This window comes from Ruditapes philippinarum, unplaced genomic scaffold, assembly GCF_026571515.1.
Source record: "Ruditapes philippinarum isolate M1 unplaced genomic scaffold, ASM2657151v2 ctg3630_1_1_1_1, whole genome shotgun sequence".
In the NCBI taxonomy this organism is placed as follows: Eukaryota; Metazoa; Mollusca; class Bivalvia; order Venerida; family Veneridae; genus Ruditapes; species Ruditapes philippinarum.
The window spans coordinates 37,828-51,866 of record NW_026856243.1 but is presented as its reverse complement, the minus strand read 5'-3'; the positions used below and the strand labels follow the sequence as shown (position 1 = coordinate 51,866).

Sequence of the window (14,039 nt, the reverse complement as noted above, 5' to 3'; positions counted from 1 at the left end):
GACGGACGGACGGACGGACGGACGGTAAACCTAAAGTCCCCTCCGGTAAACCGGTAGGGGACTAATAATTAATGCAGCATTTCAGAAATCTTTCAGAATCTGAATGTAGTGGTAACATGATAAACATCAGTACAGGACTGAACTGTTTAAAAAATTAAAAGAAACCATGGCATATGCATTCATTAAAGGGTCACAGACTCAGGTAGCATGGCATGTCAGTATATACACACAGCTAGAAGCTGAACCTAAAACCTCTTAATGCATACCCTTTGGAGCTAGCACTGAAATATTATCAATCTAGATGTACATATAGTTAACAAGAAATATTATATTTTCCTGCCGTTAATGGTACAGGAAGATTTTTCATGCATTATATTTCCTGCCATTAATGGTACAGGAAGATTTTTCATGCATTATAATATAACAATACGATGACAAAAGAAAACCACAGATCATCTAAATACCTGCCAGATAGCTTCCTCACTTGAAATAATTTAATGACTCTTGTAGACTGTAAAAAGCATGATATTTGAGGGGCATATTAACCATGATATTTGAGGGGCCTATCCTCATGATATTTGAGGGGACTAAACCCGATGATATTTTAGGGGTGGTTATACACACCAGTCCCATCCCTATATAATAAAAAATCTGAGGTGATAGGTAAATAAGAGGACAAAAACATTCTTCAATTATTAATTTGTCTGATAAAACCGAGACATCCTCTCAATTAACATTCTAGACGTGGCCTTGGTGTATATATGTATAACATAAGATTAGATCTGACAAACTATGACTCACATATTTAAAGCACATTTACAAACATTGTGATAAAAAAAGGGTCCTACAATAGATACTGGTCTTTAAAACCAATGTTAAAATTGATTCAAAGTAATCATTTTACTTAAAGAGACAAGAAATAGACCCAATGTCTGTCATTTCAGAGAAAAGATTAATTCATTAGCCCCAGACGGATACAAAGAACACATATGGGATGAACCAATCATTATCTTGTGTGTAGTAAAAATAAATGGGTCAAGAAATCTGAGCTGTAGTTAAAGCAAAATGGTCTTAATTGTCACAGAAACTTTTGGCAGAATATAAAGAATTAATATTTGTGCTCCTCCTAAATCTGTGCAAATCTTCCAGATACACATGTGTAAAACAAGTAATTATAGAGGAATATCCTTAAACATGAAAATACAACCTAGAGGGCCAAGTTTATTTTGGGATTAAGGTTTAATTTCAACATGTTAACATAAACCTCTTGATATCCACACAAATGATGCCCTCCCTAACTTATAAACTGTAACTCTTGGCCAAGGTAAAAGGTCAGCAGTACGACAGGCAAACTTCTGAGATGAAAAATAATACCCCAGGATATCCTACATACACCCAGGAAGGGCATGAAAACATATATACAGTCGACTCTCGTTATCTCGAAGTCATTGGGACCGTCAAAAAAATATCGAGATAACGAAATGTCGAGATAAACATATTAGGGTTAGAACAAGGCGAAACTGATTATTACAAAAGACATGTGCATACCTTATGTCAAATGAACTATAATATCCCCATGTCTTGTTTTCATAGGCCTAGTCAACATTTAACAAAGTAACATAAGCGGATGTTTACCAGCGGAAATACGGGTGTCTGTGATAAAAACACATAGTGAGGTTTACTCAGTAATACACCAATATAGTGAATCGGATATCGGATATGGTTGATCCGGATATCCTCCCGGGTTATTTATCGGGTCTTTCTCAAGATTGTTCCACCGCTGATTGATTTGGTGGTGATGTTGTGAAACAATATTGCAACGATAGCGTTTCTATACTTTCACTTTTTCATTTACATTTAAAGTCATAATGAATTGATACAGTGTTCGAATATTTAAAAAGAATGTAAAATTCACTCATTGTGGACAAAAGTCAATCAACACGCTAAAAAGATTAACTTTTATAAAAACAGCTAAACTTGTTACAAACATAATCGACCTTATGACACGCGCTATTAATTGAGCAATTATCGTCTAGATTGTGTTTTTCACACGTCTGAAGGGAACGGACGAAGTCGAGATAAACAAAGGATAATAGTGTGAAAATAACTGTTGGGGCTGAAATTTTACATCGAGATACTGAAAATATCGAAATAGAAATATCGAGATAAACAAATATTTCCAATATAAATAAAGAAGGTAGAAAATCGGGACTATCAAAATTTCATCGAGATAACGAAATATCGAGAAAAGCGATGTCGAGATAACGATAGTTGACTGTATGTATATACATGTATTAGACCATAACAAAATCTCAAAATCAATGTAGAAATCTAATTGTGAATACCAGACCACTGGCAGAATAATCAATAACCTACTGTACAGCTTGTATTATCATTTGTTGATTCATTGTTATAGAGAAGCAGTCTATTGGACAAAATAAACCTGGAACAACACTGCCGCTTTAAAAACATCTGCCAGTTTGCATTTTAATAACATAGTCTCCTTCCAAGAATATTTATCTGTTTACGTTTTAATAACTTAAGACTCCCTCCAAAAATATCTGTTAGAAAGCTTGTTTTAAAAAATGGGGGGCCTACTACATTATTTCCATTTTTTTTTTGCAAAAATAATCTTTCTGCGAGTTTAAGAACCCATATTAATGTCCTTTGTGACAAAAGCAGTAAATTTCATGCCAACTAAATTATACGAATTCTTAGTACAAAGCAGGAGACAATGAGTGGTAAGTAATTAAATTCCAAAGATCCTTAGAAAGTTACTGTGCCTACTATTTTGACAACGTTACCTTGGTCTTTTTCCACTTTAGCTCTCTTTGGTCTCAACTTCACATCTTTTGTGCCTGGACTTAATGACCGCAAACGTCTTGGCGAGATCATGTTGGGGCTTGCACTTGAATTGCCTGACTTCATGGCCCTAAGACTCCTTGACGAGCTAATGCTTGCCTGACCTGTAATTGAAAAAACAAAATTTCACGTACTTTATTTGATTTAGAATAATCTTTTTGTTTGGCTTAACATTGCACCAACACAATATAGGTAAAAGGGTGGCATTTTTTAGTTGTACTGGTGGAAGAAGACCTTTTTTCAGGCACAAATGGACACCCTCGTATTACCACCGATGTTCCGGAAGCTAGCTAGATAGCTTCCTAACCTGACCGACTGGCAAGTGGTTTGAGGTTATTGACCTTAACTACATGTCCACAGAAGCTCCTAAAAAGAAATTACTGTACGTTTAACTCAGAGAGGGCCATAATTCTGTAAAAATCTATGTAAAGAATTATGGGCCTTGGAAAAAGGCCTCCTATTCTGCTCTAAAATAAGTGTATGAAGTATCAACCCATTACCTTCAGTAGTAATGGAGATACTTGCACAAAAAAACTTCATATCATATGGCAAGTGTGATGCCGACGCCAGGGTGAGTACAATAGTTTTCCCTATTCTCTGAATAGTCAAACAGAAAATATGCATTTTACCCATTGTAAATGGATGACCATTCCCTTAATTAAATTATCATGGACGGATGACGAACACTTTAATTCAAATTGGGTAACTAACTAGTTACTTGGGCATTTCAGTCAACTAAAATCACTTCATACAACCACACCATCTTTCTTTACTTGTTTAAATGAAGACTGAGCCCAACTTTATTTATCATATGGCAACTTTCCAGCCACTGCTTTGTTGGAGAAAAACTACCAACTTTTCATAAGCGAGTAAGTTAGTATAGCACTCTTTCAACACAGCAATTTAATGATCCCAGTAAGATAAAAACCAACAGCACCTCTGGTGTTATAAACTTCAAGGCAACACCAGGTGTCAAAACCACCTCACCTGCTACTTAGCTAAGAGATGCATAGAACAACCCATCAAGTCTCTTCTAACAATCACGCTGGGTGCAATTCTCAAGATTCAACCAATAACGGCAACCCCTGAGCCACTAAGGGCTTGCAGTTTTATGACCCAAAATTAACGCCTGTAAACCAAAAATTATAACCCAAGGCACTTTAAAACAGTTTACATTTATATATGGCCCATATAACCTCTTGAAAGAAAAAAAAATCTTAATTAAAAATTTATGCTTCAACACAGTTACTTTATTTGAGAAAAAAAGAAAATTACTTCATGTTAGGTTAAATAAATGTCAGTGGATAAATGATTGATATTAAGAACATACAGTATTTATTGTATTATAAAGGGACCTTAGTACTATACATAAATATGTAGGTTAAATATACTTTCATAAAAATAACCTATTCCTCTCACACTTGTAACAACACTATATACAGTCCAATTGATACATAAAAAATTCACTATTGTTAACTAATGAACCAGTCAAACTTTAAATACATCTTCATTTAAAGGGACAGTAAAAACGGGTCATGACTTCTAATGTTTTTATTCCTTGACAAGCAAATTAACATATAAAAAATGAAAATTTAACATTCTGCTTTCTCTCTTGTTAAAAATCAATTCAATTTCAAAACAAAATAATGTGATCTGTTGGATTAAATGATATGAACAAATCTACAAAACTTATCTTCGGAATTCAGTAAAATCAAACCTTATATTAGTCATACATCTTACACTCTTCAAATTGAAAACTAAACATGCATGACCCTAAAATGTTAACCTAAACAAAGCAATTTTTGCCCCTGTGGAAAATGTACTCTTAACCTTTAACCTTGATTTTTCACACAAAGATTCTGTCATTAAAATGTGGATTTTTTTTCCAGTCTTTATTTTTTAATAAACAGCTCTCTGGTTTAGTGAAATCCACTTATGAATAACATTTACCTGTACAACTCTATAAAACGTAAACACAATCCCCATTTTGTACCTCCCAGTATACTGCCCTATATCAATCTGACAACTGCAATACACAAGTTGACTACATATAACAAACAGTATAGGCCAAATATTGTACACAGAACAATCATAAAGGCATAAATGGATATCCAAGTGCAGAGACAAAACTTTCATACATTAATAAATACAAAATTTAACCTTTAAACCCATTTAATTTATGAAAATGGACTTGCCTTGCATTGAATTGGAACTGTACATTAGCTGTAAATCAAATGGAATTCAAAATAAATGTGGTAAAAATTAAGTGGTCAACTTCAAGTAGTACAGATTTTGGTCAGACTGAACACACAGATGTGTAAACTGCAGGACACTAATTACCTGCAGCAGAGATACTAGCATTTCACCCTTACTAGCATTTCACCCTAATTTATCTGCTATGGATTTGTTTATCTGTCAATCTTACTGTTCTAGCAGCCATACATCTTAATTAAAGCAAATATTTAGGACTGTCTACATTACCAGATTATACACACCTCTGACATCTCTGCAAAAGTTTAGTTATAATTTACGATATCATCATTTTTATAAAGTTCAAAATTGAGTGAAAAACCTATTTTGAAGAGGTTTACATCAAACAAACACAGAAAAGGTGACTTCCCATCTTCATCGGTGGTGGAAGACCTCCATCAAAAATACAGGCAGGACAAAAGCCCCCCCCCCCCTCCCCTCCCCCAGTCCATCAAACAAAAGCCCCCCTAAGGTTTATCTTTTTCACATGCCTACTCAGTGTTCGGGAACTTGTGTTATACTTCAAATAAATGTAAACGTGTATGCGCCTTTAACTTTTATTTCCTTGATAAGCGATTCTCTGAAAATATTCATTTACATTTGAACAGTACAATATATAATAAACATAAAAACATTCATATCATCAATAAATTATATATACGAATTACACAATAAATCAAATTAGAACCGTTGTACCTTTAAATTTAAATCTTAATGTAAATTATCTTTAAAACAGTTAAGTTAAACATACCCATTTTGATTTGTCTCAATACATCAAGTTCCGGATTTAAACTGACGGGATTCTCAATAACAATTGTTTGATGGACAGGGGGACTTTTGTCCTGCGTGTAGAACCACTACCATTCTGTAAGTTAGCTGGATAGCATCCTCACATGATAGAATCCATGGCCCTGGAGGGATTTGAACTTACAGCAGCGAGGAGTCAACAACCTTAACCACTTTTGTCACAGTGACTACCAATATGCATTATAGAAGACCAACACTTGGTACCTTCCGAAACCTGCTGTTTGATTTCCTTGCATGACAATGTTTGCCAAGTGCAGGATTCTAGCTCATCAATAACATTCAATAAACACTGCCTCTGAAAAATCCTCAATTTGTCAGTTACAGACATAACTGCATCAGTCCAGAAAACACTAGCTATAAAACACTAGCTCTAAAATATGTCAGTTAGAAACATTACTCTATCGTCACAAACAATCTATTAATCCAACAAGAAGCTTGACCACTTGTATCATGAAACTATCAAAGGGGAATAGTTCAATGCTAGAGTAATGGGTCTTGGTCAGTGACCATTTTGGTACAAAAAAACAAAACAACATGTTTCAACATTTCAAGAAATTACATTTCTTACAATACATTCCCCTTTTAATGAGACAATTCAATAAATGAAGTAGCAAGCAAAACATGTTAGGACAATGCCTAATCCTGAGACTTGGATCTCACAACCGTGCCCTCCCCAATCCCCCATCTCCTACTCATTTCTATAATCAGTCAACCAAGACAATAACAAACCTGGAAAATAAAAGAGTGTAAAAAATGTTTTTTAGTAATTATACACCCATAATTCTTTAAGCACAGTGACACACTAACTTCCTTAATTTAAATTATTATCAAACCTTTTGTCTCGCTCAGTTTAAGTCCCCAGGTTATAATCCTAAACAGATTGTTGCTTGAAAAATCAGTGGACTGACAAATTTTGATGAAGGCCAATGCCAATACTGTTTTTACTTCTCACATTAAAGTTTGCAAATCTTGAAAAAAAACAAAAAAAAACTTTGAAATAAGAGTTAATTTAGTTAAAGTAAATGATACCTAAATCAAACAAGCAGCATTTATATGGCAATCTATTTAAATTTGTCTTAAAGAGTAAATATGACTTTGCATTTTCTAAATATTTACATTATATACTTAGTTTAACCATTTCTGCACTTAATATCTTAAACCAGGAATATTTCAATATTATTTACAGACTGAATACCAACAGTGCAGACCATGATAAGATGGCACCACTGTGCTGGCTAATCATGGCCAGCACTAGCACTGGTCACGAGGGTATATTTAGTCACAACAAGCAGGAGAATGGTGAATCATATTAAATACTAATTGACTCCATTTTCAATCAATAACAATAGTGTCACTTGAAGAAACATTGTCATGAGACATTCTAGAGGACCAAACATGTCATTGAGAGGTAGCAGGCTTACAGTTAATCATGTCATTTAAATTTGACTCACAAATGAAAGATAGTCTTTTTATGAAAAGAAACACAATCCTATGCATCATACCAGGCCCTTTATTCTAGAGGACCAAACATGTCATTGAGAGGTAGCTAGCAGGCTTACAGTTAATCATGTCATTTAAATTTGACTCACAAATGAAAGATGAAAGTCTTTTTATGAAAAGAAACACAATCCTATGCATCATACCAGGCCCTTTTAGTTATCAATAACAAAATTTTACAGTCACTGTTTTAACCATCATGTTACCTTTACCATACTGCAAGAATTACAACATTTTGAATGAATAAGTTGAATTTGGGAATGGAAATAACTTATGGCATGTCAATTTAAAACTTGTGAATGAGTCAGGTTATTGATCTTATTTTCAAAACAATTTAAACCTTTGATATAAACTGGATTACATAACCTGTTATTCAACACAGCTCAATAAACTCTTATCTTAATTCCAGTTTGTTAGTTTTCTTTTTCATATAAAATATAAAAAGTAATTTACAGCATTTGGTGAATTGAAAAAAAAAAATCATAAAATCCTGACCTACTCAAACAAGAAAATGACTACAGGCAATCCCCTAAATTTTCTTTGACATAACTGATAAATCCACTACCAGTACAAAAATCAATATGAAGTTCCAACCCTAGCCGAGATATAAAAACCATTAGATCAAGTTGTTTCAACAACAAAACTTTTGGAATTCATAAATACACATTTTGTAAAGTAAATTGGTTACTATAAGACAAGAACAAGAGCCATAACTCTTGGTCATATTACAGTTTCAAATCAAAACATGCTAAGCCTCTTTTTTCTGAATTACCCACCTAACACAATCAACTTATAACTTAAATAAAGATAAACTAAAGAATACAGCAAAATTTGATTCAGCCTGTTCCTGGTCGGTAGTGGTAAATTCAAGGCAACCTGCACCTCTAGTACCAGTTTCAGCAGAGCTCGACATTTAAATTAGAATTTCACTTCATCAGCAGATATGTTTAGAACACAAACAATGCTTTATCTATTGTCTAGATAATAGATATACAAAATCAAAGATATACATATAAAATCAAGATATACATTATAACATATAAAATCAAAGAGATGTATATGATATCAAAGATGAAATGGTCCTTAATGTCATTCGAGTTCTTAGTCAAAATTTTCCAAATGCGGCAAAAATTTCCTAGATTTCAGCCTTTAAAATCAATTTAACATATTCTTAACAAATTTTAACCAACAATACTCATGTTTTAAAACCACTCTCAAGAAATAAATTCTTAAGCCATTTTTTCAGTACAAAAGAACATAAAAGACGGACAGACAGTTTCATTTCTAAATATACACGCAGTAAAAAAATAATACCTGTACTTCTGGTACCAATACGAGGCTTGACAGCAGAACCAGTCTCCTCTTTCATGTTTCCACGGTTACTGCCTGGAGAGAAAGAACACAGTCTATAAATAGAGTCTATAAATAGAAAATTCAATACATTATATTGTGGCAGACAAGTAAACAGAAAGAGATTTTAGCATAAATCATTAGCACACTGTTTAAATTTATGCATAAGGTGGTGTTCAAAATGTGTCCGGCAATACTAGTATAAACACAAGGAATTGAAATCAAATTCCCAGCGCAAAAAAGAAAAATAAATAAATAAAAAATACACAATTTAAATATTAAATAAATCCTGAACCATGCTTTATCAGTTTATTTCAAGTGACTAACTTTAAGTTACCTCTTGACAAAAATCATTAGGTAGGAATACAATGTAGGCAGCTATATGCATGATACTTTAAATATATTCCAACAATTTCTACAACAGCTCTTAAATGAAAACCTTATAATTTACAACCAAGTTACCAAAATTGCCTTATATATTGTGAAGATTCCTAGGTTAATGTTATTTCATTAACTGTGTCCAAGCCAACATAATGCCCGGAGTTTCTCAGAGTAGACAAGTTAAGCATTATATCAAAGTCTTCTGCCAATCTGGGATCAATACATTATAAAACAGACAGTTTGGTCTTAATAAAATATTCACTCCAATGCCAATTTTCTGTTATTTTTTACTTCTTTGAAAACATTTCAAATTAGCATTTGTTTAAATATCAAGCAATTTTCTAAGATTCAGTGTTCAAAATTACTCTGATAAATTAACCTGGAAATGGGGTAATTAACATCAAAAAGGGAGAATTCACCCCTGAATTTTCAGCACTCTAAGGTTTAAAGAATTTTGTTATATTTCTCATACTGACTCAGGGTAAGGAACTCCAGAAAACAGTTTTTACTCCTTAATTTGAAATACTAGTTTCTTCTGAAAAGAGTAAGATTTGTTTTGTGCATATATACAAATAAATGCGTGTATTTACTTTGTACATGTATATGTATAGCTATATCCAATCACAATTTTTCATTTACATATCATTTTGTCACTGTCAAACTTTATAGTGTTATTTAACCAGAATCATGCCACAGACATGTATGATGCCCTATCTATTTATGTTACATGATGACATGTTATTTTAAAAAGCCTGAAACTATTGATTCAAGATATAAATCTACAACCTTTTAGACAGTAGTATACCGGACATATGAGACTAGACAAAAATTTCGGTTTATCAAAGATTCTGGTTAATACAGACTTTTTAACTAACTTGTAGTGGGGTTTTGTTTGTTTGATTGGGTTTTACGTCACACCGACACAGTATAGGTAACTAGCCATTAAGACCATATACATGTATGTACGTCATGGAATTCCTTTGCTTCCGTTATTTATTATCTATAACTTGTACCGATGGACAGAATTGACCAAAAGATTGATGTGGCAACCATATACCATAATATAACAAGCTGTAACAAAATGTTTAGCCAGTGCTTTGGGGTGTGGACAGAATTGACCTAAAGATTGATGTGGCAACCATATACCATAATATAACAAGCTGTAACAAAATGTTTAGCCAGTGCTTTGGGGTGTGGACGGTAACTTACACTCTCCGGTACTGTCCATGAACAGGCTCAATAATTTTCATTTACACCTGCAATATTTTCAATACTGTCATATTGAGCGTTCTCTTGGGATTCCCTTTTTCTGAAATTCTCTATTTTGTTATCTTTTTACTTGTCATGGCAAATGAATTAAGTAAACACTTAATCAAAGACTAAAACAGGAAGCATCAAAACAAGCTTGGTGATAAAACATCCTTCAAACCAAGAAAAAAATTTGTTCTGGCACACACTTCTGAAAGTTTAAAAAAGAAACTAGATGCCCAAGGGTAACATGTCCAACCTGCTGTCACATCTCAGATCTGACCTTGAGCTTTGACCTTGTCAAACAGTTCTTGCGGTTGACTTGCCGTCTCATGATGTTTAACGTTTGTGCCAGGTTGTTCTGAAATTCCACCAGCTAATGAGAAGAGTATTGGTGCAGACACACTGTTTGAGACAATTCTTTTGCATTTGACCTTAAAGTATGACCTTGTGAACATTTGTGTGTGACACACGTCTCATTATTGTGAACATTTGGTCCAAGTTATTTGAAACTGCCAATCAATGATAGAATTACATTCTGGACACTCACTTACGCATGTACATACATTGAACCGCCATTGTGACATATATGTCCAGCTCTTCGCAAGTGTGCTCGACAAAAAGCGTCAGACATTAAGTGTCAAACAATGGAATTCTGCCAGACCATGGCCAACAAAAAAAATCTCAACAATGAAGAAAAAGACTTTTGACACAAGATGACCAGACTGTATTTATCCAAGTCTGCAGTTAAACAGAAATCTACAAACACACATAATAAATTACCAAGCGGTACAATGCTACAAATGTGGGGACATCTTAAAGGGAAAAATTCTTGTATATTTGGCAAGTAGCTACTTCATGTAAACAAGCCTCCATTAAACTTAATTCCTACATTGACACAGACAACAGCATGCTTACCAAGTTCTGAAATGATGTTCTGGACACAAGTTTCCAATATGGAGTATTATGACAGATTAATTAGTAACATCTTGGATTATGCTCCAAACTATTATAATAACTTTTATAACCAAAAAGAATCTTACACCAGGTACTGGTACAGACTGGAACATATAGCTTGACGGTAACTGTTTAAGGTAGTCTGTAATGCTTTCCCGCCAAAATAATTCTTTCTAACATCGGTCAATACCATAATTAATCAGTCATTTCCGTTGTAAATAATCTAATGCCCATGCTTTTGAAAAAATAACGTTCCGGAAATAACTGATTTGCTACGATAGTGGATGATGTTAGAAATTTTATGCGGGAAAGCATTACAGTAAAACTACCTTAAATGACAGTAACAAGGCTTTGCCAAGTTATCACTAAATAGTTACCAGAGATCTAGATATTTCTGCTGTAACATTAGCTTGTGTATCAAATTCTTCATCCGCATATCAAATACAAATCATATAAATCACATTTTGGACAGAAATTATGAAAATTAGTATATATAAAATTAGTATGTTTTTCTTACAGTAAAAACTTCTTAACTTCACTCTTTTTTTTCTTCCTTTATCTGTTTTCTGTACGAAATCTGCTGTGGTCATAGTATTATTTTTACAATAGCTTTAGCTCTTACATTTGGTTTGCTATTGCTAATCATGGTCATGCTACTACATAGTTAGGTAAAGAAGCAGACGCTTGTTTTGGTTGAGACTATTATGTTTTGTTTAGGGGGTGAGTTGTCATACACAAATTTACAATTTATATGCATTTATTTTTTTCCAATGATTGTTATTATCTTAAATGCTTCTGGGATTGTTGTTTTATCAATTCATTTGTAAATAAGATTGTTATACAGTCTAACTTGCCCATGCGACCACGTGTATTAAGCGACTTTTGTCTTATGCGTCCAGTTTCATTTCCCCCCGTTCATTTTCTCTCTATATCTTTAATGTATTAAGCGACTTTTGCTCAACGCGACCAACGACCTCTAATTAGTCAGCTGATTTTTTAATTAAACGACCACTTTTACCTGTCAAGTAATTGTGTTTTTAGAGAACGCCGCCTTGTAATGTCACAAGTGTCAACAATCAAAACACAATATATAAATGTGTGAAAAACTCTATTTGCCAAACCATTTTAGTGTATGCAAATAAAGGTAAGTACACACATGATGGTATCATATAATATCGATAAAACAATGCAAAACTCCGCCCCTACTCAGATGGTGTATACGCTTAGCTGTTGACATTTAGACTGCATTGAATTGACCTTGAACTTGATCAGCAATTAAATTAATCGTTACAATCAGACGTAGTTTGTTTATTTCAATGCACAACAGAAATCAAAGCACAGAAGGTGCTGAATTTGTTTGGGACTCAGAATGTCAGAAAGATGAAGGTTGTGAGATTATAAACCAATTTGTTTTTGTATAGTGCCACCAATGCTTTCCAGCGTTTTAATTGTAGTAAATTGGCTATAAGACAAATTGCAACACTGATATTCAATTCAATGTTTATTTGACTTAAACAATTTGAAAAAAAAATAAGTTGCCTTAACTGGGATTTGAACTCAAGACCTCTCACTTCCTAAGCGAGCGCGCAAACCCCTCGGACACGGTGATGTTATATGTAAGCTGCCTGAAGAAAACCATATTATTCTTAATTAGGGTTTGTAACGACGCTAACTGTTGTTTAACACAGAATGATGTAAATAATCATGGAGCTTACAATAAGCATGTATATCTATAAAGAATAAAAATATATTAGAAATCTTCGACCATTCGGGAACTATTTTGCTTGGAAATTAATGTGCCTGTCATTTGACCATCTTTACGCAGTGATCTCCCCTGAATTTTTCGGCGCTAGTGTACATATAAAGGGAAGTAACCGCTTCAAAAAAGCAGACTACTTTCGGCATTTGCAATTAACAGAGAGTCTGAAATTTCGCTACCATTATTTGTTTGGTCTGACGCCCAAACAAATAAAAAGCTTCACTTATCAGGGTTTTTGTGTTGAAGACAAGGAAATACAACGGAGAAGTTTAAAAATTTTGGAAAAATGTCAAACATGTACGTAAGGGATCAAAACTGATTTGTCAATAAATATCTGAAAGTTATTTTTTTACATTAGCATCCATTTAGATTATCGGAGCGTTCTAATTATTAAACATTTATATAAATGAAGTTGAAAAACATTCCCACAGCAAAAGAAAGATGTCATGTATAAATTTTGACTTTTTATCATGCTTTGTCTTAAGAGACCGTTACATTAAGCGACTGTTTTGGGTGTTTCCCTTGCGCGGTCGCTTAATACAAGTTTGACTGTATGTCTATTAACGGAATGATTTTAATGAACACAAAATTAGTTCACACCTTTAAGTGTATTGATAGCGTGATATTTAAGACAATGAAAACACATCAACTTGACTTCGTCTCGTGAGGTTAAGGCATAAGAAAGGTCACGTGATTATGGTATAATTTACACAAACCCAGAAATCGTCAACGCAGCAATGGTATATCTATTACAAATTCTCACTTTTCGATAAAAATCCCCCCTGTTTTTCGAATCCTAGAATAAACACTGATAATGATGTTAATATGAATAAATAATCATATCTCAAATCTGTGACTATGACTTACAATGAAATTCTACCTTTAGTGTATTAAAAAGGTTTTTAATTTCCTGTAATTTTATTCTGTG

General features: G+C 33.5%; 1 protein-coding gene across 7 annotated transcripts in view; it reads right to left on the bottom strand.

Moving 5' to 3' along the window:
* LOC132745917 (MYND-type zinc finger-containing chromatin reader ZMYND8-like) overlaps nucleotides 1–14,039 on the bottom strand; it is a 59,227-nt gene that overhangs the window by 22,572 nt on the left and 22,616 nt on the right. For 6 of the 7 annotated variants that reach the window (XM_060734933.1, XM_060734931.1, XM_060734930.1 and 3 more), the window contains 2 exons: nucleotides 8,731–8,802; nucleotides 2,805–2,966 (listed from right to left, as the gene is read on the bottom strand). In XM_060734933.1, the coding sequence (XP_060590916.1) occupies nucleotides 2,805–2,966; nucleotides 8,731–8,802 (234 nt within the window). Of the gene's footprint in view, nucleotides 1–2,804; nucleotides 2,967–4,812; nucleotides 4,944–8,730; nucleotides 8,803–14,039 lie in introns of those variants that run through there. The other variant, XM_060734934.1, reaches the window with a different exon arrangement.